The following is a 26697-nucleotide window of genomic DNA, read 5'->3' as shown; positions in this document are numbered from 1 at the left end:
AATCATTCACCATTACAATATTGTAGTATATTATTAATATTTGAATAAATTATAGGTTCTCGGATAATGATTGACATCTGAATTCTATAGAGGTCAGGTCAGGTTGACGACGTATCTTACGATTTAAGTCTTTGGGTAGCGACCCTTGCGCCAAGAGATATTTATATTATAATAATATATACGAGTATGTTGTAAGGATGTATATTTGTAGTGCAAGTGCATTTCGACAGCGCGAGCCGGGTATTGTTGTTTCCTTGTTCATAGCTGAGGAGCTAGTGGGAGTTCTGGGTATGTATTTTATTTGGCGTGGTATTGCAAAAATTTCAAGTCTTTGAACAGAGAGCCTAATGTGCTATTACCTATTCGAATCTATTCGATCGTGTGAAACATTTAGTTTTCTGTAGAATCTAAGGAGCGCAATCTAATGACAAGACTGTTTCCCAGTATTGTCGCTAGTCGGCGCACTTTCGATTCCATACAAATCTTAGTAAACTTTCACGCGATCGAATTGGTAGAAAGTCTTACACTAAGCACTCAGAATCGACGAAATGGCAAGGTCATCTGTTTGTGATATTCCGAAAAAAATAAAAAAACAATAGAATATCAATAAGGAATATCTTTATTCGTGTCTTTCAGGACAAATTTTTTGTTTAAAATACATAACAACGGTGCTGATCCTTTTGTAAACAAATCTCTAAAGTAAACTAATTTGACTCTTCAATGTCTTGAAGTAGTACCATTCTTTTTAGTATGTTTTATTATGAAAAAGGATAGCACTTTTTTGGACTTGTGACTTTAGTACAACGGTATTGGCACCATGGGCATTCGCTTTTATATGATACTTTATTTACAGTTCTTTACGGCCGGTAACTTAAAGTTCACAAAAAGGGCACTATGATGTCGCCGTGCGAATAAAGACGGAAATCTATATCTTGCCATACGTCGAAAAATTAAATTTTTTACTAAAAAATAAATAAATGGATTATCTATTAATGCAAGGACAGACTTGTGTGGAAATTAAATGGAAGTCTTCATGTATGAGAAAAAAAGACGCGAGTAAATACTAATGGTTCTTTTTTTAAACAAATTTGATATCTTAGATAATTATCTATTATTTTATCTTTCCCAACGTAAACTCAACTAGTTACATTTGAGTTTACGTTGTTAGTGTAGTAACGTGCAGTTAATTGACAAATTTGATATCTCAGATAATTATCTAAGATATCAAATTTGTTGGAGAGAAGTTGGGAGTTATAACACATGTGGTGCATGATATCTCATGCACCACCACTTCTAATTTCTTCTTGAGCAAAATATTTAAACATTTCTGCCACTACCTCCTTAGCTATTATAGTAGACTTAAGTCGAACGATTACGCTTATCTCCCAAGGCGATTCGCCTTATAAAAATAAGACTTTGATTTTGTTACTTTACGTCAGAATAATTTAACTCTACGCGGGGATTTTTTTATCGTCTTACATCGGCGGTTCCTTTGATCAATCTGATCTAATTAGGAAATCTTCAATTGTAACATCTAAGTTCACCTGTAAAAATTGATCTCCCGCTGTTTATAGCGCGTGAGTGCTTAGCTACAGTGCGTAGCAAGGTTCGGCTTGTTAGCTTTAATAAAATAATGCATATTCTAAAACATGCGATCCAATGAAATACTTCTTATTCGAATCTTTTTATTTTTCTGTAGTGTTATAACTATATATATGTAACGCCGAAGCGGTGAGTGCAATCGATGGGTTTCCTTGTACACCGAATTTATAATGACTCATAGATTTAAAATAACATTTTTTTTTTAACAATTAAAAATAATTAGGGTGCACATTAACTGGATAGCCGCTGTTGTAAGACGAAAAAGAAGACTTGTTATATTCCTAGCGAATAGTGCGAGTTTTAGTTATAAGTTATTTGTATATCAATTTATTGAAGCTAATTTAAATAATATAGTCCATTTTGAATGATATTCCGGAATGTGTGTGTGATCTCATAGACTGTAACTCGGAGCCATGTAACATGTCGCTTGAGCAATAAATATGCATTGTATTGATCACATTAATTCGTGTACTTGATGTCATGGCGAGTATTAAATAAAATGGTGTTGATATTTGTTATTTTATTTATCAATAGGATTATTACACCGGTTCTGATACAAACCGGTGCTAGTCAGTACAGACAGACTTGACGTTTCAAAAGTGCTAATATTATGCCTACTTGAAATAAATGAATGTTTAATTTTGAATGATGATGGCACTTGTACTAAGGAACTCTCCACTAATTCGAACCAGGGCCCGAAACCGGTTTCTATTTATCGGAAAATTTTGGTTAATAACCCGTTCATTTTAGTGTTCTGCGTTTTGCCGGTTAAATGATTGAACAAACCGAAATGCTTAAGGTTACCGTTCTCATTGAGCGAACGATTTTATAGCGATTAATAAACCTAAATTAACCGGTTTATGCAAGACGCGCTAGTCCTTTTGACAAATGCCTAGCCTGATGATTCCGAAACCGGTTTGAACCGGTTTCTGAGTCCTGATTCGAACTTACAATCTCGTTCCTCCGGCACCATTCTACCACCGGACAGTGGTAAGGCCGTGAGAAGTGGCATGCTTGTGTAGTTGACATTCAGTCAACTCGTACTGGTACGTTGTTTTAATAAATAAAACAAGTATATATGCTACGGCTACGTCATTACTACTAAGATAACTGATTAATATTTTCATGAATAATACAAATAAATAACTGATAAACACTCGGACATTAAAAAATATATACATGTTCATCACAAACATTTTCCAGTTGTGGGAATCGAACCCACAGCCTCGGACTAAGAAAGCAGAGTCACTGCCCACTGCGGCAACCGGCCGTCAAAATAGATCATGTTCCGGTTAAAAGAAAGAACCAAAATCTAGAGCAGTGATGTTTAATACTATTGAATAAATGAATGTAAAAATTGGTACGCAATTTTGTAGATCTGTTCTCCATATATGAAGATCTTTACACTTAAAAAACCGTTATGGTATAAATAAAACCATAAAAAGGAAAAGAAAAAAAAAACTTTGGATAGAAGCATGCGTTACTTTGCGGAAATCCATGATATATTATCAAAATTAAGCTTAATTTGCTATACTCCGCCTAAAGCAGGAGAATCTGTGTGGTTTAATTTTTAATTTCTTTATACTCCACACCAAACATCTTAATGAATGAATAATTGTTACAGTCAACAATTATTCATTGTAAAGTAAACATCTCCTGAGGATGCTCCGGTTTCGGAGCGAAACGTGCGTAGAAAGTATATTGCCGAAGATCTGTTTGGTGTGGAATATAAGGATTGAAGAAATTATAAATTACACCACACAGATTCTCATGCTTTTCGCGGAGTATAGCAAATTAAGCTTAATTTTTATTAAAAAAAAACTTAGCTTTAAAAAGACAACTTCGTTTATTAAAGTTTTGTAAAAATGTTTTATTACAAAAATACTTAATTGTAAATAGGTAACAAAAATAATCACATAGAAAATGATAGGTAAACTTAACAAATTAAGGCATCTTCATATTCGCTGCGGTGGGGCCAGGCTGAAACAGAAACGAATGGACAATCATAAAATAAAACTGCTTGGTCCCAGTTTAGGAGTAAAAATGGAGGTTTAATATGCCACACTGTATGCCGATAACATAAATGGGGAAACGAATATCTGTATTTATATGGAATTTGTTTGTTTGTTTGAATACTTCATTGAGGAGTGCAAAGGCGGTCTTATTGCAAAAGCGGTCTCTTACAGACAAACTTTGGCTAAGGGATAAGCCTAATTAAAAAGAAAAATAAACAACGTACATATAAAATTCTAATACACAAACATATATAATTATGTATAATATGTGTGTAGTGTTTGTACTGTATCCTACATACTAAAATGTTTATAGATAAGAAAATTTACGTATTAGTATGTAAATATTCGCATGTACGTATTTTAATTTTTTTACCAACAGCAGTTTATTCTCCTCTTCTTTTTTTCCTAATTCAAAAGTTGCCTGGCTAAGATCGCTATTCGCTATTAAGCGATAAGGCCTATTTGTTTTCTACTTCTTTCTTTATGTTTCTGTTTTTATTATATTTTGTAAATGTTAATGTTGTGGTATGCAAATAAAGATTTTCATAATAATAATAACATTTGTTTAGTGACAGCAATGCCGTGGTGAACATATATTTATTTACAAATATAATTGTATAAAAGCTACATTCTCCTTGCCAAATCCAACTGGAAATAACAACAATGAAAACAGGAAATGTACCTAATGTTTAAATCTTTACATATACCAAATAAATTATTATTTTTATAACGTTGTGTTGGGACCCCTACAAATGGTAGTGGGGCAATTGTTGACACGGTTACAATTACTACGTAATCTTAGTAAACGCGTTACATCCAGTGTTTTTGTATGGACTTTTAATTATTAAACTTCCTTATTTTTAGCTATTTAGTTAATGAAACCATTTTTATCGGCAGTAATATATTTTATCTGTCTTCACTACACGTAAGTGTATACATATTTAGTTTTTATTTTTTTATTGGGTGTTTATTTTTTTTATATGGCTTACACAGTACCGCTTCCATGTTACTCAATTACATTTACCAAGGATTGCCTGTAATAGATTAGATATGCTTTGGCAATAAGACCGCCTTTGCACACAACTGTATATATCTATATATTTTTTCTTGTGTGTATCTTTTATCGTATCATTGAATGTGCAATAGTTTTCTAAATGAAAAAATAAAAAAAGGCATTATTATTTCAAAAACCAAAAAGTACTAAGTCCACTCGTGGACACGTTGGATAAGGGCAAGAAGAAGTGTCATAGTTACGAGATGACGTCCACGGGCACGCGTGAATTGGGGTCCTTGATCTTCTCGTGGTCCACCAGGTTGACGGCGTTGGGCGACAGGAACACGAACTGGCGGCCCGACAGCCGCGCCGCCATGTCCAGCAGCAGGGTCACTGCGATCTTCCGGTTCATGTCGTCCTGCCACCAGAATATTCGTTTTATACCTTACGAGCTATTCCGCTGTCTCGCTGCGTTAGTAAGGATCGCTATCCATACTAGCATTATATATACTTTTTTTATAATAATAATTTATTTATTAATTTTAACTTTTTTAACATTAACTTAACTTAAGACTATTTTATCACTAATTTCTAAAACAAATTCTTTTAAAGTATGAAAAAAATGAGTACTTCACATATTATTAGTTTGCATTGCGTAGATACTTGTACTCGCGTTTATGTTTGTTCATGTATGTTAATTATATATATATATATATATAGATGGTATGTTTTGCGTGTGTGTGTGTTAGTTTTACATATTACTTCAATCCTAAGACCTCCAGAAGAAGACGTAAGTGGAGAACCTGTGCCTATAAAAAGAGCAAAATTTCGCAGAGCATGCAAGGAACACATCCTATAAAAAGTTACCCTGAGGCGTAGATTTTAAGCTTGGTGTGCCTGTGATTTTGCGCCAGTTTTTCTTTTTTATAATTGGGAAGAGGAAAATCCTCTTCGATACCATATTCACCATAATATATTCATTATGAAGTGACTGCAGACTAAAAACAGAGGTTTCGAGTCCATCCTCCATCCTGTACTTTCCGGTATTCATCATATCAACCTATAGACGTCCACTGCTGGACATAGGTCTTTTGTAGGGAGATCCAAATTCCACGGTTCTGTGCGCCTAAAGTCGTCCGTCCACCACGTCGGGGTCGACCGACGCTGTGTTTACCAGTGCGGGGCTGCCATTCCAACACCTTGGGACCGCAACGTCCATCCCTCCTCCGAACTATGTTCCGGTATTACTCTAAGGTATTTATTTCATCAGAAAGGTAGCAATCCTGAATCCAGACTGAGCCAGCGTGTTGAACTACGGCCTAAACTTTTCCCACTGTGGGAGGAGATCCGTGCCATGTAGTGTATAGGTAATTAGTTAATAACTAGGATGATGACAATTAAGTGCTATCTAATAACATTTCGAAATATATCAGTACATTAACATTAGAGAATAGATAAAAGACGCAATAAGTGGCAGGTATTACTCTAAGGTATTTCACCAGAGAGGTAGCAATTCGACTCGGTCAGTGTGGTGGACTACGGCTTTGTTTTATAGTTAGTGAACTTAAATCGATTGAAGTGATGAAAAATTTTTTCGCCTCATTTCGGCGGCTATTTTTATTATTATAGCCTTGTTAGTTCACGGAATCAAGATATTTTGCATACTATTGCCGAGATAATTTAATGGAAATTAATTCCATACTTTTAAAAAATTGATTTACTACAGTAGAATTGGAAAAAAACACCAAAATAGGTCAAAAAATTTTCCTGTCCGTCATGTGTGAAACCCGAAAACACTGTAACTTGTGAAAAAATCCATTATTTGAGTAAAATTTTTATAAAAAAAATTCTAATCGACGATTGTAGGTCACTGAATGCGAATGATTAATTAATTCAGTGTAGTTTAATTGCAATCAATAAAAAACGAAAACTGCAAGACAGTATATCTATATATATCCATGTTAAATTAACATGGATGGTGATATATCTATATCTATAGATATTATGTACATTTTATTCCACCAGGGGCGCCTGTGCATCACTTTCACAATTTTTTTTTTTTTTTTTTTTTTTTTTTTTTTTTTTAATATTTGATCATTAAATGAGCATTATGAGTCGTGCACTTTTGGATTTTCCAAATTTATTTATTTATTATAATGACTTTAAAAAATTAAAACAACGGAATGTTCCGCGACGTCAGAGGAGCACGCACCATGAACACGTCGAACTCGTCCATGAAGTAGAAGGGCAGCTCGACGCACTCCCACAGCGAGGTGATGAAGGCGACGGTGGTGTAGGAGCGCTCGCCGCCCGACAGCGACGCGGCCGAGCTGGCACTGCGTGAGCCCTCGCGCCCCGACACCCGCAGCTCTAGCGTGTCTTTCATGTGATCCACCACGATCTGGCCCTGCGCCGCGCGGGGACACCGCCATCAGTAGAGCTAGCACAGGTAGGAGACAAAAATTATATCCCCTGCCGAGGGATATAATTAACGTGTCCACCTGCTAAAGCACGGGAACAGGGAATCGGAGAAGTTTACCCCTGTTTATTATTATCTAGAACTACCTGTCTATTATAATCACTGGTATTATATATCTATGTAATTCGTTGAGTGACATCTATTTAATTAAGTATCAATAACACTTATAAAATTGTGCATGTAATGTAAGTCAGTCGCAAATAAATCGTTATAGATGAAACCCGCATTTTTGTTGGAAAGAACCCTATCGAAGAAAAGTGAACCTTAAGTGTGCGTAAGTGTGAAAGTGTGGGGAAATTTATTATTCTTTCTTTGGGGAGATAATTGTCTCCTGCCGTGCTAGCCGTGCTGGAAAGTTTGCCCATAATCAAGATGTATTGTAGTAGTATATTTATAAAAAAAAACAAACGCCGGGCGGACGGGTTGGTGATCGCAATAGATGTTATGAATGAAAGAACACCACAAAAAGTACACAAAAAAAGAAAAGTATAACAAAACGACGTTTACAATTTGGCGGCCTTATCGCTTCATAGCGATTTCTTCCGTGATGTAGTAGTAGTAGTACGTAGTAGTAGTAAGTAGTAGCGGGGAGGACGCTGCTGCCCGTTCTCCGTTATTCAAAATTCATTTATTTTAAATAGGCCTAATATAAGCACTTTTGAAACGTCAAGTCTGTCTGTGTGTAATCTCTACCACCGGTTCGGATAAACAACAACAGTCTTAGATACGCAACTCGCGAGACCGAACTGCAAAGTAGTGTATGCTTACGTTATATCCGCGCGTGATGAGCGTGGCCATAAAATGAATCCCAATGTGTCGGCCGATATCATTCTTCAACTTAAAACAATATTGTAAGTGGTCTGCAGCCGTTTTCTCAATCTGGAAAGTATAGTTTATTCGGACATCGTTATAAACATAACATTTTAGTGTAACAATAAAATAAATTTATAATATCGAGCCAACCGCCAAATTAGCGTAACCGACAGAAAACAAATTAACCAGACAAATGAGCTTAGTAATATTATTTAATAATTTAACTTAAGATGTAAATTTAGGCTCCTTTATCTGAAAATACTTTAAAAAAAATAAAATTAGTTTTAGACGGTTAAAGCAAGTCGGCCGTAATGGCTCTATTTAAAATATATCTTACTTATGGATTTTTATTTGTAATGCTTTTAAACCGTAAAATTTATCGGTGTGAGATTTTCTATATATCGATTCCCTACAAGTCGTATTTAATTTTGACGCGACCGAATAATTATACTTATTTAGTGACAGTTCTGTTTTCCATTTTTGTAACTTGATGGCACTCATTCGATTCCATACTAATCGTATTTAACTTTCCCACGGTCGAATAAGTAAACGCAGGTAGAAAATCTCGCACTAAAGTCTGATTTTAAATTCGGTGGAATTTTGACGTTCCTCGGTGTTACAAAGAATGAAAAATAGGTTTTAGATATTCTATTTATAAATGCGTCCGTATGTATTAAAGTGATAATCAAAAACATCATTTTAATTTTCAAAGACCTTACTTGTAAAATATGAATATCAAAACAATCAATGGTGGCAAATAATCAAACAGTGTTTAACAAACCTTTTGGTCTAAAAATTTAATATCTATCTACACCTATAAGGTCTATTGGGACGATTCATCATTTACTCCACCGCAATTTGCGTAGCAGTAGAGCTTTTTCTGGCACAGTTCGTCCGGGGAATTACTACCACAAGCCAAACCACAAAAGTTCTAACACTACTACCTCAAAGAATGTGATCGACGTATCACGAGCTCACCCTCCCGATGTACTCCTGCAGCTTGTCGAGCAGGCCCTGGATGCGCAGGTAGCTGCGCTCGGCCTCGGCGCGCTTGGCCTCCACCTCCTCGCGACTGACGCTCATCTGCATCAGCGAGTTCATCGCCATCTTGTGTTGTGCAACCAGGCTGTCTATCACAGCCTTGTCCCTGCGTACGTACGCACTAAACTGAACTAATTCAAATTTTTGCGAGCAGAACTCCATACAGGAGAACTATGTAAGAACATGTCTTTCGATGAAAACACGAACGGTTTTAGACGCAGAGCTATATGCGACAGAGCTCGTCCGGGAAAGTACTACCGCCATGCTTATTTCTGTCGCTGTCTGTCGTTTTCGATTACTGTGTTCCGGGGTGAAGGACGTGGTTGTGAAACTACAGTCTCATGAGGCTTAACACCTTCGTCTCAGATTCAGGGACGGTGGATTGCACTTTGCAGGACATGTCCCTTGCATGCCCTGCGAAGTCTTGCCCTGTTTATAGGCGATGGGTGTCCAGTTACTATCGGGTGGTACCATCTGTTCGGTCCGTCAATTAATCCTTCTAATATTACAAATGTGAAAGTGTGGATGTTTGTTACTCAATCATGCAAAAACGACTGAACGGATTTGGATAAATTTGGCATGCATGTAGCCTTTAGAATGGGAAAGAAATAAGATAGTTCCCGTGGGAATAAAAAACCTTTATCCACGTGAACGAATCTGTGGATCCTGGTAGCGGTGGCTTCCTCCTTGCTGGACAGTGTCTCCACGACACGATCTAGGTTGCTTCTCGTCTCTTCTCGAGTCTGACCTCGGTAGGTCTATCCTTGTTCCATTCCCAACGTGAATCCTGGCTGCGGTGGCATCCTCCTTACTGGACAGTATCTCTACGACACGCTCTAGGTTGCTCCTCGTCTCTTCTAATGTCTTACCTCGGTTTGTCTATCCTTGTTCCTTTCCCGACGTGGATCCTGGCGGCGGTGGCATCCTCCTAGCTGGACAGTATCTCTACGACACGTTCTAGATTGCTCCTCGTCTCTTATAATGTCTTACCTCGGTTTGTCTATCCTCGTTCCGTTCGCAATGTTGATCCTGGCGGCGGCGGCTTCCTCCTTGCTGGACAGTGTCTCCTCGACACGCTCTAGGTTGCTCCTCGTCACTTCTAATGTCTTACCTTGAGAAATCTCAAGAAAGCACTTAATATATACAAACAACTGTCTAGAGCAGCTAAAGTTTCATGGGGCCTAAACCCGGAGTTTACAAGGACGATATTTGATGCAGCCGTGGAGTAAATCATTCTATACACCGCTAGTGTATGGACCAAATCTTCGGAACAAAAGGGTATACAAAAACAACTCAATACCATACAAATAATGAAAATATGTAAAGCTTACAACACATTACACTCGGCTTTACTACTAAAGTCGTAAAAATGTAATAGGCCCGTTTTGACATTTGTCATCGCGACGTAACTAGTTATGGAACCATAAGACTCGGGACTCGATACTCACGATAAATCAATTCAAGTTTGTATCAGTACTTGATTTATATTATAATGTATTGTAAAGTGTTCGTTTGTTCAAAGTATTCCTTTAACTTCACAAGCAATACGCGTGACTGGCTGTTGATTATACGTCCACTTTTCAACATGTTGAAACAGAGTTAGTACTAAATAACAACAAACACAAAAATCGAGTCAAATCACTATGTTTAAATTAATGTCCAAAATAGAAGAGCCATAGTTAACGTAATAGTAAACAAAATATATCAAACTTAAACGAGCGCACAGTCAACTTTACAAGATGAGGAACGAAAAACTGCGCAGTGCGCGCGGGGACGCTTCAGTCATGTGCCGCTTGGTCAGATACATCAACTCAGACTCATTATTTAGAACCCATTTTGAGAACCAAGCTCATTCTTTGCAGTAAAGATAACAACAAAATATTTAATTTCGATATTCAGTAAAAAATTGGTTACCGCTCTAGTATAAAAAAAAAAGACTGAGAACGTAACTTTTTTCGGAACGTTTCGCTACCATTTTAAATTGCATGCTACTATAAAGTAAGCACAAAAAGAATACTCGCAATATATTCTTTCATATTATTTAACGTCCCAAAAAAATTGGCGTATTTTTTAAAACACTGTATGTAATTTATTTTTATTTTATTGTTTCTTTCAGTTTCGTTCCAAGTTACATTCTATGTATTAAGTCTTGCACAAATGTCAAAACGGGCCTATTACATTTTGACGACTATAACAGGTCTACCTCTGGACTTGAGAGTCCAGGAACAAGCAAAGCTGTACTTAGCTAAGAGGCTGGACGGCCACTAGAATATCTGCCCGATGATCGTGAGATAGAGCAGAGGATAAGCTTTATGGATGCGGAACACCCTGCTTTTAATAAAAGCATAGACTACTCTTGCATTGACAGTCTCAACCTAGAAACGATGCAAACATCGCATAGAAGGTGCTTTCATCTTCACGGACGGAAGTAAAATAAAGGGAAAAGTAGAAGCGGCTATATCTGTTTGGGAAGGTGGCGGAGAGACAAAAGCCATAAAGCTTAAACAAGAACAAGAACCATTTTGCACTGTCTTTCATGCTGAATTGTATGCATTGGATAGCCACATAAAAGATAAAAATATCCAAAAGTCTAACCTATATAGTGACTCAAAATCTTCTCTTGACCTATTAAAAAAGCATACAATCACACATTCACTAGCATGTTCAATAAGGAAAAACTTAATAGCCATTCAAAAACAAGGGAAAGCATTACATATTTTCTTGGTAAAGGCCCACGTCAGTGTTGAGGGTAATGAGAAGGTCGATCATCTAGCCAAGGAAGCACCGTTATATAAAAGAACTAAGGCGGACTACGATGCATGCCCAATTGCCTAAATAAAACACTTTATAAGGAATGATACACTCTGAAAATGGAAAAATAGGTATACCTAAGGATCAACTGCAGAAACAACTAAGGTATTTTTACCAAAATATGTCAAACAGGCCTACAAAATTCTCAAACAAACCAAACTAAATCCGATGACACTGAAATGGAAATTGGAAAAACGATAAAACCCGACTTATTTATTGATTTGATGAGCAAATTGAAACAAGGAAAAAAGTCCTTGATTATTGTGAAAACTTAGCAAGAATTATAATAAAAGAAACACGACTAACTAAACAGTGGAACAACCCTTCTATATAAATCAATACATTAATATACCATACCACACAATGTATTCCACACGTCAATGCATATATATTATATTACTATATATATTATACATCTATATAAAAACTACCTGTATATTGAAACCAAGCTAACCAAAAATTGTTATTGCAAAAAGTAAAGGCTCTAGTTGCTACGTTATAAATGACAACGCAACAAAAGACCACGACATGGATGTGGATTGCAGGTACTCTACTACTAGACTCTGCACAATAAATAAATAAAATTAATTTATTTCGACCGACTTGGATCATAAATGGTTAGTAAAATACAATAAGTTACTGTTAGTAAACTTAGCCTAAGGAAATAGTTTATATAAAACCCCTCGAGCATGCCCGATTGGAAAGCACGTGTACCATGCAGCAATGGCACAGGTACTGACATTCAGTCCTGCCAGAAAGTACCCTCAGATATCAGACATCAGTACAATTTAGAAGCCGAATACAAAAAAAAAGAGCAACCAGAAAGCAATCCTTGTAGCATATCTGAGTGCCGACCTAGACCAGTCTGCGATCCCAATGTCGAAGGAAAAAAGGAACAAATAAAAAGAACATCTTACCTCGGTTTGTCTACCCTTGTTCTGTTCTCTACGTGGATCCTGGAGGCGGTGGCTTCCTCCTTGCTGGACAGTATCTCTACGATAAGCTCTACATTACTTCTCGTCTCTTCGAATGTCTTACCTCGGATTGTCTATCCTTGTTCCTTTCGCGACTTGGATCCTCGCGGCGACGGCTTCCTCCTTGCTGGACAGTATCTCCTTAACGCGGTCTAGTTTCTTGCGTTCGTCTTCGAGTCCCCGTTGCAAGCTCCTGCGATCCGCGACTCCGCGCTCTATTTTCATTTCTTCCTCGCTTATCTCCTCCTAAATTGCAATAATAAATTATTAATATATATTATTATAAAGTACGATTCAAAGTGAATGTATGAGTTGAGCAGACATACACGGAGTCGCCTGCACGCTGCGTTGGCCCGGTCGACCTGCACCTTCAAGTCTCTCATCTTCGCTTCGTATTCCTCGAGCTGGAGCTTGTACTTCTTCTTTTTGACGAGCAACTGACTAATTTTTTCATTCAGTTCTTGTACTCTCTGTTTGGATGCATTTAGTTCATCATGCTGTACACAAAGATTAAGAATAGTAAGTGTGTAATGTCATCATAAAATAACTGCTCAATAGTGATTAAGGCTCTGAACAGATAGGTGAAACTCGCGACGAAATTTTGGTAATGCTATCTGACTTTCGTCCTTACTACTTTGTAGGGAGTACAGCCTAAGCGACAGACAGATGAGTGAGACAATAACTACAAGATTTCTACAAATTCGAACTAAGGTTATAATGACTTTGGCATCTTGAAATAATTCCCGCACTGTGGTCATCTTGGAATATTCATTTTCGGTCACTTTTTGCACATGCAATTACTTGTCGGCCGAGTGGCGCAGTGGGCAGCGACCCTGCTTTCTGAGTCCAAGGCCGTGGGTTCGATTCCCACAACTGGAAAATGTTTGTGTGATGAACATGAATGTTTTTCATTGTCTGGGTGTTTATATGTATATTCTAAGTATTTATGTATATTATTCATAAAAATATTCATCAGTCGTCTTAGTACCAGTCTTACCCATAACACAAGCTATGCTTACTTTGGGGCTAGGTGGCGAAGTGTGTATTGTCGTAGTATATTTATTTATTATTTATTTATTATTACTTACTTTAGACTTGGGCTTATGTCTAAGCGGACTAAAACTAAAATTTATGCACTAGTGCATAAAAGTATTTCGTTATAATTGACTATCTAGCTCTAGGTTCTGGTATTGTTGATCATATTGGTACAAACCTACCCTTTATGGTACAAACCTACCCTTTAGGTATGGATAATTTATTTCCGATGCAAAGAGTATACAAACACTACATTGGTTGTTACATTTCCTTTTTTTCTAGTTTATTATGAAATTTGGTCCATTTCTTGTTAATATTCAATTATTCCTCAATGTTTCAAATGCCCACCTTCATGAATAAATGACAGCAACGACTAGAAGCTAATTATGTTAGTACGTTCGCACGTCGTACGTTATAGTACGTTCATCATCACGTGATCGTTCGATCGAGCGTTTCCTAGGTTAAGTTTTAACGGGCACAAGTCTTCTTCCTGAACTCACGAGCACGGCTTGTTGCGGCGCCTGCAGTTTTTCGAGCGCCGCTACGGCTAGAGCCTCCTCGGCCTGTCGTTTCAGCAGCGCAGCGCCCATCGCCTTAAGCTCTTGCAACACGGAGCGCTCCGTCTGCCGCACGCGAAGTTTCTCCGCCTCTATCGTCTGCATCTTCAAGTCGTGCTGCCTTAAATGAGTCTCCAATTCTTCAATTTCCATTCGCAACTGCCTGTAAACGTTCATAACGATTAGCCACTAGTTCATCCGAAAATACATAAACAACGTTGAGCATGAGTATATTTCATAAGGAATCCTCCTGTATTTATTTTCCATACAAACGAATTCAAAACATTCCAAGTGTTTACTTATGACAACCCTATTGAAGATAAAAGACCGACACGCGTTTTATACCTTCTATTGTAGGTATAATGCGGTGTACAAATAAAGTTAAATAATAAATGATAATAATAACATTAATTACAAATTTAAAATTTAAGAAACAGTGGCATTAAATTTAGTTGTAGTTTTAAAAAAATTAAAGTATTCAGCATCTCTAAGCCTTAAACGAAGGGTTTGCTGCTATCCGCTGAGGAGTTCTTTCCTCTATCTTCAACCACATTCATAAGATCTACACAAAGTTTGGGCAAAATTAAAAACATTTTATCGTACACACTCTATAGTAAAAAAATTATTATTTCAATCCGTTATAATTTGTCGGAGTTATGGTTTAAAATCGTCAAACACTTTCATCCGCTTTCCCAAAGGAGTCGAGCTTAATGTCGGGATAAAAAATATCCTATATTACTTCTAACACTTCCAAGAATATGTCTACAAAGTTTCATGAGGATCGATTAAGTAGTTTTTGCGTGAAAGCGTAACAAACAAACTTACATTCACATTTATAATATTAGCAGGGAAGTAGGGATAGGGAATATGATCTATATGAACGGAGTCCTCACCGCTTGTACTCGTTGGTGTCGAGGTGCAACAGACGTGCGGGTTGCGCGCGGCCGCCGTACGAGCGGTAGCTGGGCGCGGGGTGGTACTCCGAGCAGTCCAGCGTCACGATCTTGTTGCAGTTTCGAGGAACGCGCTCCGCGGTGTCAGCCAGCCGCACCGCGCTATCTGCGACCGCCAACCGTATTGGGCTACGTGCACGGCCGCGCCGCCCCTACATGCGAAGTGTTCATCGCACAGGGGCCATGAACAGAGGCGCGACGACGCAATCGTAATTATATTTTTTGATTACACTTGCACATCAACAAATATTCTTTGAAGTGTACTATCGATAAGTATGGAGATGCAACAGGAGCATCATATGACTTGTAAATAACAAATTACAAAACATAGATTGCACTTATTGTAAAAGTCTGCATATAAAATATTTACCTACGTACGTGTGGTTTAACTAACTTAACTAACTTTTAACTAACTTCCAATAAAAATTTAGTTGATTTATTTTACTAGCGTCTACTTATGAAAAATGCGTATACTGTTGTAATGTGTGCAACGGACCGTGGTCGGGTACGAGCAGCACGCGCTCGAGCGCCAGGTTGTCGATGAGGAAGTTGGCGACCACCGGGTCGTCCACCTGCAGCGTGTCGAGCGCGCTGACGTGCGGCGGCGCGCGCACGCTAGTTGCACGCACGTCGTGTCGCGCCGCCAGGAACTTGCTGCACGTCACCGACGGCTTGTTGCCGCCGCGCCACACCTGTACACTCCATTTATTTGAAACTTGTCTTATAATGTTATAGTAGATTGTCCAACAATGTAGTAAAAATCAAAACGAAGGGAGAAATGAATATTCTGAAAAGCCTGTGAAGATAGATTATAGATTGTAAATAAATCCCTTCCAAAACGATTGTATTTCCTCGCGCGGTGTAAAAAGAGTATTCAACTCTGCCTTCGTTTTGAGCGCCTCAAAACGAAAAGCCTGTGAAGCGCGAACCATAGATTATAGATTGCCAATGAATCCCTTCCAAAACTTGATTTTATTGCCTCGCGAGGTGTCAAAGGAGTTTCCAACTCTGCCTTCGTTTTGAGCGCCTCAAAAAAAAGAGCCTTCGACACGCGAATCATAGATTATAAATAAATCCCTTCCAAAACTTAATTTTATTGCCTCGCGAAGTGTGAAAAGTAGATTATTCAACTATGCCTTCATTTTGAGCGGCCCCAAGACCCTCGGGAGTTACTCTAAAATCCCTAGTTTTTTGGGTTTCGTTTACGTTACGGGCTCCGGGATAATAAAATCAAGTGGAGGTATTTTTTTACAATCTGTATTCTATGGTTTGCGCTTCACACGCTCTGGGGAGCGACAGGGACGTGATCATACGTTAGAGCGAGCTATCAATATTAGCTGAACAGTTTTTATGCAGATACGCCGTGCGAGATGTTCCATATTCAAATCATAAAATTCCCCAGGGGCTCTAGCACAACAATAACTACCCGCTGCTTATAGGATGTACTGACGTACTTGACCTTTCAATACTAGTTACATTGTCGTGCGAGTGGTGTAAAAACATCCCTTCTCATGCTCTTAAGTCCGCACTTTAGGCTTTGTGTAGGCTGACTAAAACAAAATTTTATGCACTTGTGCATTAAAGTATATAGTTATATAGCATGCTGTGTAGATCAATAACGCGCGCAGAAATTTCCTGCACCAGTAAGCACCGCACGGGAATGTTTCCCAAGCAGGCTCCGGTGCAAATGAACATTATCGCATGTCAGTTGCTGGGCGTGCTCGTTAAACCTCCAGATTTTACCTGGTCCATGATCCTGAATAGCTTCCTCGAGTCCTCCGCAGTGTTCACACAGAAGCTCCGCATCAGCCCGCCGATGATGTGCTCGAGCACGCCATCCCATCGCTGCTCCTTCACTTTTATAAACTGGCCTGAAATTTGAAAACCAGTCTCAACTGCCCACACGCAGAATTGTTAACGAGGCAGCGGTTGGCGCCAAGTGTGACACACGCACGCACGCACGCACGCGACCGCACGCACGTATGTATAAACGCACACACGCCCACTCAGTGGGCACAAACCTTTTTTCAGTGAGACACCTAAATAAAACCCCCCTTTGCCCTGGATGTGCTCTAATGTTTGTTAACATAGAACACTGTAGATGAGCAGAGTCGTCTCATCACGAACGTCAGTAATAATAGCAACAGGTAGCGTCCCGCTAACTGCTTACGCGCGGTATCTAAGTCTTACTCATCAGACAGTATTAACACTACGTAATAAACGCGTATAAAGAACGCGGTCAATGTATGCTAGTTAGGGCTTAGGGCGGGACCGAGTTCGATCCAGAACAATGTCCTGTTAAGAATGCAATGGGCGGGACATGTGCAGCGCGTAGACGTTACGAGAACCCCAAAGAGGAGGTTGATTTGAAGGAAATATAATGAAAAATTTTATAATGAAATTTTATATTTGCCCACAAAATTGCTTTTTTAATTGCAAATTGTATACAAAAATATATCTAAGCATGAGAGCAGAAATAAATATTAGAAAGCATGTGAACAAATAGGGTTCCGCCTCAGCACGAAGCCGCAGCGATCCGCGGCGCTGGCTTTCAGGGAGACCCTGTGTGCTTACAGACGTGTTTGCGACTGCTTCATGCATGCCAAAACCTTGAGTCTATACATGATAAAAATTAAACACACTACGCCATCTAGCCCCAAGGTAAGCGTCGCTTGTGTTATGGGTACTGAGATGACTGATGAATATTTTTATGAATAACAAACATAAATACTTAGAATATACATATAAACACCCGGACACTGAAAAACATTAATGCTCATCACACAAACATTTTACAGTAGTGGGAATCGAAGCCACGGCCTTGGGCTCAGAAAGCAGGGTCGCTGCAAACTGCGCCAATCGGATGTTACTATAATAAATATTCAGAGCTAAACTAAGAAGCTTACAAAGTCGGGCAGTGTCCATGGTAACGCTAGATAGGCCCTCTGTACAAACGCCAGAAATAAAGTACGGCCCTGCATACGGAAGGGGAGGGACGTTTACGAATGTGGTTATCGCCATCATCTCACTACCGTGTAATTCTTATGTACGCATCAAAAGTGCCACCTGTGGGCCTACTTGAATAAAGATATTTTTGACTTTGACTTTGACTTTGACTTTTAAATAGGTTCACTATTAATCGTGTACACGGTTTCTGTATGTTCTTAATTCTGAGGGTAGGATAATGTCCTCGGCCTCACCGATGGGCCCGCGGGGCGTGGCGCTGAAGTGCCCCTGCTCGTCGGCGGCGCGCACGCGGCGGCACAGCTCCACCATGGACGCGCCGTACACCGCCAGCGACTCCGAGCCGCGCGACTCCAGCTCTCGCAGCTTCTGTTGGCTTTGCTCTGCGGAACACGCGCCGTCGGTTAGGTAGCTCCTATATCTGGTCAATAGTCGCAGATTGTCATCGAGTCATGTCGGTTAGGTAGCTACCATTTCTGGTTAATAGTCGCAGATGGTCATCAAGTCGTGTCGGTTAGGTAGCTACTATGTCTGGTCAATAATTGCAGATGGTCATCGAGTCGTGTCGCTTAGGGGTCCGGTACGGATGTTTTGTCTGGTGGGAGGCTTTTGTTTAGGCTAATTACGACCCTTATGAAAATTAAGCTTAATTTGCTATACTCCGCGAAAAGCAGGAGTATCTGTGTAGTGTAAATTCATAATTTCTTCAATCCTCATACTCTACACCAAACAGATCTTCGGCAATGTACGCACGTTTCTCTCCGAAACCGGAGTTTTATCAACTTTGAAAGCACTGGTGCACAAGTGGAAATAATATGCAAATAAAATATGTGTAATAATAAACGGGGGTAAACTTCTCCTATTCCCTGTTTCCGTGCTTTACAATAGAGTTATGAGCGAGTACGCACTGAGCAGGGCGCCGAGGCGAGAGCGCTCGGGCAGCGGGCGCTCGGCGGCGGTGGCGAGGCGCGCGACGTCGCTGCGCGCTTGCTCCGCGTCGTTGGTGAGCGTGTCGCAGCGCGCGCGCGCCTCCTTCACTGCCAGCCGCGCTTGCTCGACGCGCCGCTCCAGATCCGCGCGCTGGGCCGCCGCGCCGACGGCCCTGCGCGGTGACACAAACTCTAATATAATTTCATATAAATTCAAATTCAAAATTTCCTATCACTTATGAAGGCCTATCACTTATGAAGCGCTCATACATATATGTTTACATAATTGTAAGGGGATGGTGATAACTTAGTTCGCCAACTTAAACCTAAAGTACGAGTACGAGGTTCCAAACCAGGGCTGGTCTAAGAAGGGCCCACAACAAATTTTACACGGGTATTTTTTTGTTATCACCATCTCACAGTCAATTTATTTAGCTATGAAGCTAGAGCAATTCACACCCAAGCTTTTTTATCGTTTAAGCAATCCTTAATATTATAATTGGATTGTTCTGTAAGCTTACGTTTTATATAAACTTTGAACTTATTGAGAGACATCTTAAAGATTTCATTTGGTAATTTGTTATAAAATAATATGCAATTGCCCTTGAATGAATTTGCAATTTTGTGTAGCCTAGTAAACTGCACAACGAGTTTATTTTTTCTTTTTTCTAATATTTATATTGTTACAGTCCATTTTCTTTTTAAATTTTGTTATATTTTTATGAACAAAAATAAAATTTTCATATAAGTACTGAGTATGCACCGTCATTATTTTAACTTCTTTAAATGTATCCCTTTATTACTCTCTTGGGCCCATTTTATATATCGCACGAACAGCCCTTTTCTGCAGGACGAAAATAGAATCTATATCAGCAGCATTATAAAATGCCGTAGGACAAAAAATGCTTTTTATAGAAGTAGTAGCGGGCGATGTGGGCGCTAGCTTCGAATAACCGGCTTTTTTTACGGCGCGCCGCGTTCTGTTAATGAAACGCGCGTGAATGACAATGTTCTATTACTCAAACTTATACTGATACCGCGCATCAATCAGTAAGTAGGTGGTTGCTGTTCAGTAAACCCTTTACGCAAAAAGGATCGAAAAAAAAGGAGTATGTTATGACCAGGACGCGTCAAGAACCCTAGTTACTTTAGTTATAAGTTTAAGTTATCGCTATCATCTCTCTACTATGTGCACATTTTGTATGTAAAGTACGCATCAAAAGTGCCCATAGATGACTGATTCTTGTCATGCGGATTTCTACACGCGAGCGGATCTGGGGTTTTGGTTGACATGCAAAATATGCACACACGCACACACACGCGCGCCCGCACGTGCGCACAATACCCCATACAGACCTACACAACTTATTCTTTACTTATGGTTAAATTTTTATTTTATTTTTTATTTTAAAATTTTTATAATGTGTAGATTTAAAACAAACAAGCACCCATTGTAACATGACGAAGGACCTAGCCTCTGTAACACAGGTTTTCCATCTGCAGAGGTTAGGGCATTCATGTAATTTTTGTATCCATTATTTTTAGCCTGAATAAATGATTATTATTAGTAGTGTACAGAGGAGTGCTATAGGTAGGGTTGCCAGACGGTCGGGAATTGGCGGGATTCTCCCGAATTTTTGTATGTCCTCCCGACACCCGACAAAGCAAATAATTAAGTGACAAGTTCGATAATTTTAAGTTCACATTTTCGTCAACCGAAACTTGCAAACAACACACAAAATGAAATTACAAATTCTTATGGTAGGAACAAAAACAATATACATGCTCATTCGGTTCTTATCTTATGTGTCACAAATACCTACTATGTTTTTTTTTTCTTATAACTACAGAAATATGTTTGTTTACTTAATATATTATGTATAATTAATATTATGAAATTAATTTTTTATTCCTAAGCCCTAAAATCCCTAAAAATCGGTTATTTATCGCGATAACAGGAAGAATCGATCTGGCAACCCTAGCTATAGGCTGTATCGTGGACGATTCATTCCATTCTCCAGCACAATTTCACTCACTCGATCTCCCGCTCGTAGTCGCACACCCTGCGCTTTTCGCGTTTCAACGCCTCGACGTGGCGCGACAGGTCGGCTTCGAGCTCGCCGTGCGCTTGGCGGGCGTCCTGGGCCGTTCTCTCCAACGGCCTCAGTTGCTGCTCCAACTCAGCCTTGGCGCTGCTGAACTCCTCCAGTTGTTGTTCCAGCGCCCTGCAAATACTGGAGTTAAGCTGTGGACTGCAGGTAGTAGTGGTAGATTTTTTTGTGACAGCTCGTCCGGGGAAGTACCTACTTTGATGACCTCCCTGGCGCAACGGGGAGCGCTGTGAATTTGAGTAGTAGAAATTTATTATTTCTGAATTTTCTCTGGTCTGGTTTGAGAAATACCAGATTTGGATTGGATTGTAAATGTTGATGTTGGAAAAGAGCAACTACTGAGTTTCTTGCCGGCTCTTCGCGGTAGAATCTGCTATCCGAACCGGTGGTATGGTCCCTACAAACATACATACTTGACGTTTCAAAAGTGCTTATAAAGTAGGCCTACTTGAAATAAATGAATTTTGAGTTTCGGACCTAATAACCTATACTGACATTATGCTTAACATTACTTCTTAATTTACCTCAATATTTTGACGTCGATTTGAACGCCAAAATATGTGTGAAACACGCAATGATAACATCGATATATTTACTTATTATTTATTAATTTTACATCTTTTCAGTACGTAAGGGCCACTTAAACATTATAAAAGACATGATATTAATATAGTGTACTATAGTCTCACTGCGAATATTGAAATAAAGGTCATTTAATATTCTTAGAGTATCTCAACAATACACGGAACAATGCTGTCTACTGTCATGGAAAAGATCATATAATGATAAAATATATGTGTTTAGTAAATACCATATTTTTTCCAAATAAAGAATTTGAATTTGAGATTTAGGCCGTGGTTAGTTAGCGTACCGACAAATACGTGCCGCTAAGAGATTAAGTGTTACGATGCGATGTTGCGCTGCACAAGAATCTACATCAGGCTAACAAAATTTTAACAAACGAAGGCCATGTATATGTATAACTTCCCAACATGAATGTCTGGACTTCAGTCGCCGAACACACCACCAAATGGAGGAAGTGTTTCCCATCAAGAGCATCACCAGAACTCCGGTACAAATAATTGTTTAAAGTAAAAAATGGGTAATTAAAATTAAGCTGTAGGTACTATAATAAATAAATAACAAAAAACTGTCTGTTGCTGTGTGTGTTTAGTCTATTCTGTAGATTTATGTGTAAATAAATTAAGTGTAATAACATTAAGTTGTAAATATTATGTAATATGTAAATATGTAATATGTAAATACCATATACTAACTTACTAATTAATTATTATTTTGTGGTGTTTTAGGTTAGAAACTTACTCAGAAAGGAGTATTAAAAAAATAAGCTATTTCATAAAATATGACAATATTAAAATTTGGTCTTCCTCAGCTATCACCGATCATTCTCAAAAACGTGTCTCCTCCGTCTCAGATGACATTGGCGAAATAAATCGTAACCAATTGATACGAACCCGAGTCATAAAACTAAAACTTAATTTAATTGAAAAAAAAAAATCTCACGTAGTAGCAGCGCCGCCCAGGGTCTGGTCCATGGCTTGCAGGCTAGTTTCCATCCTCTCACACTTGGCGCTCTGCTTGAGGCACTGCTGCCGGATGGTGGCCACTTCTCTCTCTGCCCCCGCAATCTCACTCCAGCCCAACTCCACCTTCAATAGCTTCAGCTGCTTTTCAATGTCCTTGCGCGATTGCATTTGTTCATACATCTTATTCCATTTGTTGAAATCGTTTTTCAAATCCATGCAATACTAAGAAAAATAATACAAAAAATAAAATATTATTTACTGTTATACTACTTTAGTTTTAATGTTATACTATAATTATTTTAATACTAGCTTCTGCCTGCGACTTAGTCTGCGTGGACTTCAGAATTGGGTCTAAAGCTACATGTATGCCAAATTTCATCCAAATCCGTTCAGCGAATTTTGCATGATTGAGTAACAAACACCCACAATTTCACATTTATAATATTAATAGGATAATATTTTCAACTAAGAAACTGAGTTAATGCAACTGATACAAGTTAAACTTCCATATAAAGGGTTTTGTACCAAGGTGCAATATAAAACACTAAAACAAAGTACAATGTACGTTATCATATCACAAAGACAAATAAGCATGTTTTTGTATTTGCTTATTTTAAACTTTCTTTTATTCTAACAATTTGTTGCTAAAGCGGAAATAGAAATACACATCTTGGGATAGTAACAAATATAGACAGACAGATTGACCAAAGGGGCTTAGTTCCTTTAAAACACTTTAGGTGCATAACTCAAAGTGCTAGTGTTCTAAACACCCCAGTCTGTGACGTATTTTATCAAGATACAAATTCTTATGTAAAGTGCTACAATGTTATTTATTACTTTGTTCTTCTTTTCGCATGAAGCTATCGCACTTTTACAAATCATGCGAGCCCTCTCATAGTTCTCCTCGGTCACATCCAAGTTTGTTGCTCTCATAAACAGGGAATACAGCTTCGTTGGGTCCTTTTTAACTGAGAAATCCTTGGCATCGTCTTGATTCAGTACTGATATTGGATTATTCACTTGAATGTTAAGGTTTAATACTATAGCATTCACTACTTTGGCATTTGTGTGAATCAATTGACCTAAAAAAAAAGAAACAGCAGATTAGTTTGCTTCACCACTAACGTTCTGATACTATGCTTACTCATTTTTTTTTTATATCACAAAAATCATGTCAATTCGGTTAGCTTACAGTCCACCTATATCTTTACTCAACAGTATTAACAAGTTTGAAAGGGTTGGCACTATTTTTAGATATATCAATTTAGTGCAGTGAAGAGCAGGAATAAGTAGCATTACAATAGTCATTAAAATTTGAGCTCTTTTTTTTTTGTTTGGTTCCACTTCGATTTCGCGCATATTTTTGGGTATAGGTAAGCTCATTACAATCTTAGACTGCACCACTTAATATGATGCGTACATTACATCCGATACCATGTACCTACATGTTTTTCATGTAATAAATATACTACATATTATTGTAGCATGTAAGTATATTGATATAGTATATTTATTACATGGAAAATATCTATATATTTAGTATATTTAGTACATGGTAGTTAAATTATGGTGATAACCATATTCGTAAACTTAATACTAAAGGCATGAGGGTTTTTTGCTATCACAACCTAACATTGTCATTTTGATTAAGTAGAAGAGCAACCTGGTAAGAGCAACAATACACACCCAAACTTTTTTAAAGGTTACAAAAAAAAAACAAAATTCATTTATTTCAAGTAGGCCTAGATTTAAATAAGCACTTTTGAAATGCCAAGTATGTATGTTTGTAGTGACTCTACCACCGGTTTTGAAAGCAGATTCTACCGAGGAGAGCCCGCAAGAAACTCAGTAATTGCCCTTATCATTTTTGATACATAAACCTTTTTACTATAATAGGGCTTTTCTTTAGCTTACGTATAATAAAAGCTTTAAATTTTTTAAGAAACATCTCCAAGGTATCAACCGGATGTTTATTGCAAAATGTTATGCAATTTCCTTTAAATGAACTTTGAACTTTATGTATCCTAGTATATTGCACTGCAAGTTTATTCTTACTTCTAATGTTTAAATGATTGCAATCACATTTCTTGAATTTTGCAACATTTTTATGCACATACATTAAATGTTCATATATGTATTGGCTTTCGACTGTCATCATCTTTAAATTAATGTCTCAATGACTCTCTCGGGGCCATTTTGTATATGGCACAAACAGCCTTCTTCTGCAACACGAAAATAGTGCTAACCAGCAGCATTACACCATATTAAAAATCCATATGACATAACGCTGTGAAAGTAACCAGCCTAGTAATTTTTATATGGTGAGTCTTACTGCATGGGCAGCAGAACTAAGCCTATTTTCAATAAATTATTTAAATGAGGGCCCTGGCGAAGTTTTGCATCTAATGTTAATTCTAGAAAAACTGTCACATGCACATTATAATTACTCATTATTACAGTTACTCATTATAATTTTATTAGTGATTGTACCTACTTGGAGGAAATATTTTATAATTTTCTTAAATGCATATAAAAATTATGGAACCCACAGCATTTGAATTTGTGACTCTCTGTCAATAGGACTCAGGCAGCGATTGCCAGAGGTTCAGATCTTATTGGTTCTGTAATTTTTATATGCATTTTAGAACATTTAGAAATCAGTTCTGCATTATTAAGTAGATTGGTTCCTTAGTTAGGGCATGACGGAAGAACAAACAAGCACAAAAGCAAACACACTACCACATTTTTATTATTATTAGTTAACATTATTGTTGTATGGCACGGTACCTACCTGAAATTGATCTCATTTTGTAACTAGATGCACCAGAGGCTGTAATTATTTTTATTATTGTTATAACTTCTCCATACTCCTCTGGTTTGTAAGCACCCGGGCCGCTATTCTTTATTTTTATTTCAATTGTTGCGGAATTGGCTCCCTTTTTTACAAATGCTGAAAAGAACATTAGTATGACAAAGAATGATGGATATTTGTAAGCAGAAAACTAACCATCATTTGTATGGTTCTCACACTATTAATGACCATACAATCATCATCATCATCAACCACATTACTGGCCCACTACAGGGCACGGGTCTCCTCCCAGAAGGAGACGTAGTCTACCACTCTGGTCAAGTCAGTCGATTGGTAGACAATGATACAATATGTACTGTTATTTTTCACCATTTCCATGTTATACATTAAAAATTCTACTTCGACATGATTTTGAAAAATTCACCTGTACAGTATTTAATTCTCTAAGATTTTGTTGTTTTACTACAATATGTACTGCCGAATATAACTAACAATCAAGCAACCAAACACATTCAGATTTATTATCTTATTAATATAAGTACAACTTTAATCAAGGTTAACTCACACTGAAAATTTTTCCCTCTATTTGTTTCGGAGGCTTTTCCTCCTAAACCAACTACCAAAGCTGTGAGGATGGCACTCTTTCCACTACCATTCCGACCGACTATAAAAGTTACTCTTTTTTTAAATTCCACTTTAAAGTGGTCGTGACACATAAAGTTTTGCACTAGAACGCTTATTATTGTCCCATCCAAAACTTCGTCTTCTGTTTCCATTTTGAATCCTGAGTGGCGATTATACTAATATAGAGGATTTTATGGCGATTCGACGGCGGTCGGCCAAGAACAGAAAAGAGATTTTTTATAATTAGTACTCCTTAAACTTAGTGCTATGTACTGCATAATATTTTTAATATTATCCTTATTACAATATGAAGACTTGAACATCACACGAATAATAAACACAAATATTAGTAATTTTGCACAAGTCACAACAAAACCTGACAAATAGACATGAACCGTTAGGCACCGATAAGTAAATTTTTATTACACAGATATTT

General features: G+C 38.0%; 1 protein-coding gene across 2 annotated transcripts; it reads right to left on the bottom strand.

Moving 5' to 3' along the window:
• Window positions 1-3490: 3490 nt before the first annotated feature.
• Window positions 3491-26675, bottom strand: LOC120631565 (structural maintenance of chromosomes protein 6). Of its 2 annotated transcripts, XM_039901203.1 has the most exons (18): window positions 26203-26675; window positions 25617-25775; window positions 23663-23907; window positions 22803-23047; window positions 21204-21392; window positions 19147-19340; window positions 18475-18621; window positions 17018-17145; window positions 15771-15966; window positions 15215-15380; window positions 14265-14484; window positions 13056-13226; window positions 12794-12975; window positions 8882-9050; window positions 7859-7969; window positions 6824-7018; window positions 4872-5029; window positions 3491-3582 (listed from the first exon to the last, which is right to left on the bottom strand). In XM_039901203.1, exons 1-18 carry the CDS (start codon window positions 26411-26413, stop codon window positions 3558-3560), a joined length of 3111 nt encoding a protein of 1036 aa, XP_039757137.1. In that variant the 5' UTR covers window positions 26414-26675; the 3' UTR covers window positions 3491-3557. The 2 variants fall into 2 exon arrangements, with proteins under 2 accessions (XP_039757137.1, XP_039757145.1); XM_039901211.1 differs by lacking the exons at window positions 3491-3582; window positions 4872-5029 and having other exon boundaries at window positions 6932-7051.
• Between the last annotated feature and the right edge of the window lie 22 nt (window positions 26676-26697).

Source organism: Pararge aegeria, chromosome 2 (assembly GCF_905163445.1).
Source record: "Pararge aegeria chromosome 2, ilParAegt1.1, whole genome shotgun sequence".
NCBI classification, from domain to species: Eukaryota; Metazoa; Arthropoda; class Insecta; order Lepidoptera; family Nymphalidae; genus Pararge; species Pararge aegeria.
The sequence above is the reverse complement of the archived record's forward strand: the minus strand, read 5'-3'. Positions and strand labels throughout refer to the sequence as shown.

Excerpts from the sequence above, each read along its gene's own strand:
- LOC120631565 (XM_039901203.1), bottom strand. The coding sequence starts at position 26,413 with ATGGAAACAGAAGACGAAGTTTTGGATGGGACAATAATAAGCGTTCTA. Across the intron at positions 25,776-26,202 it reads TAGAGGGAAAAATTTTCAGT|CATTTGTAAAAAAGGGAGCC; the intron begins GTGAGTTAACCT and ends TGTTCTTTTCAG. Across the intron at positions 12,976-13,055 it reads CAGCGTGCAGGCGACTCCGT|GAGGAGATAAGCGAGGAAGA; the intron begins GTATGTCTGCTC and ends ATTGCAATTTAG.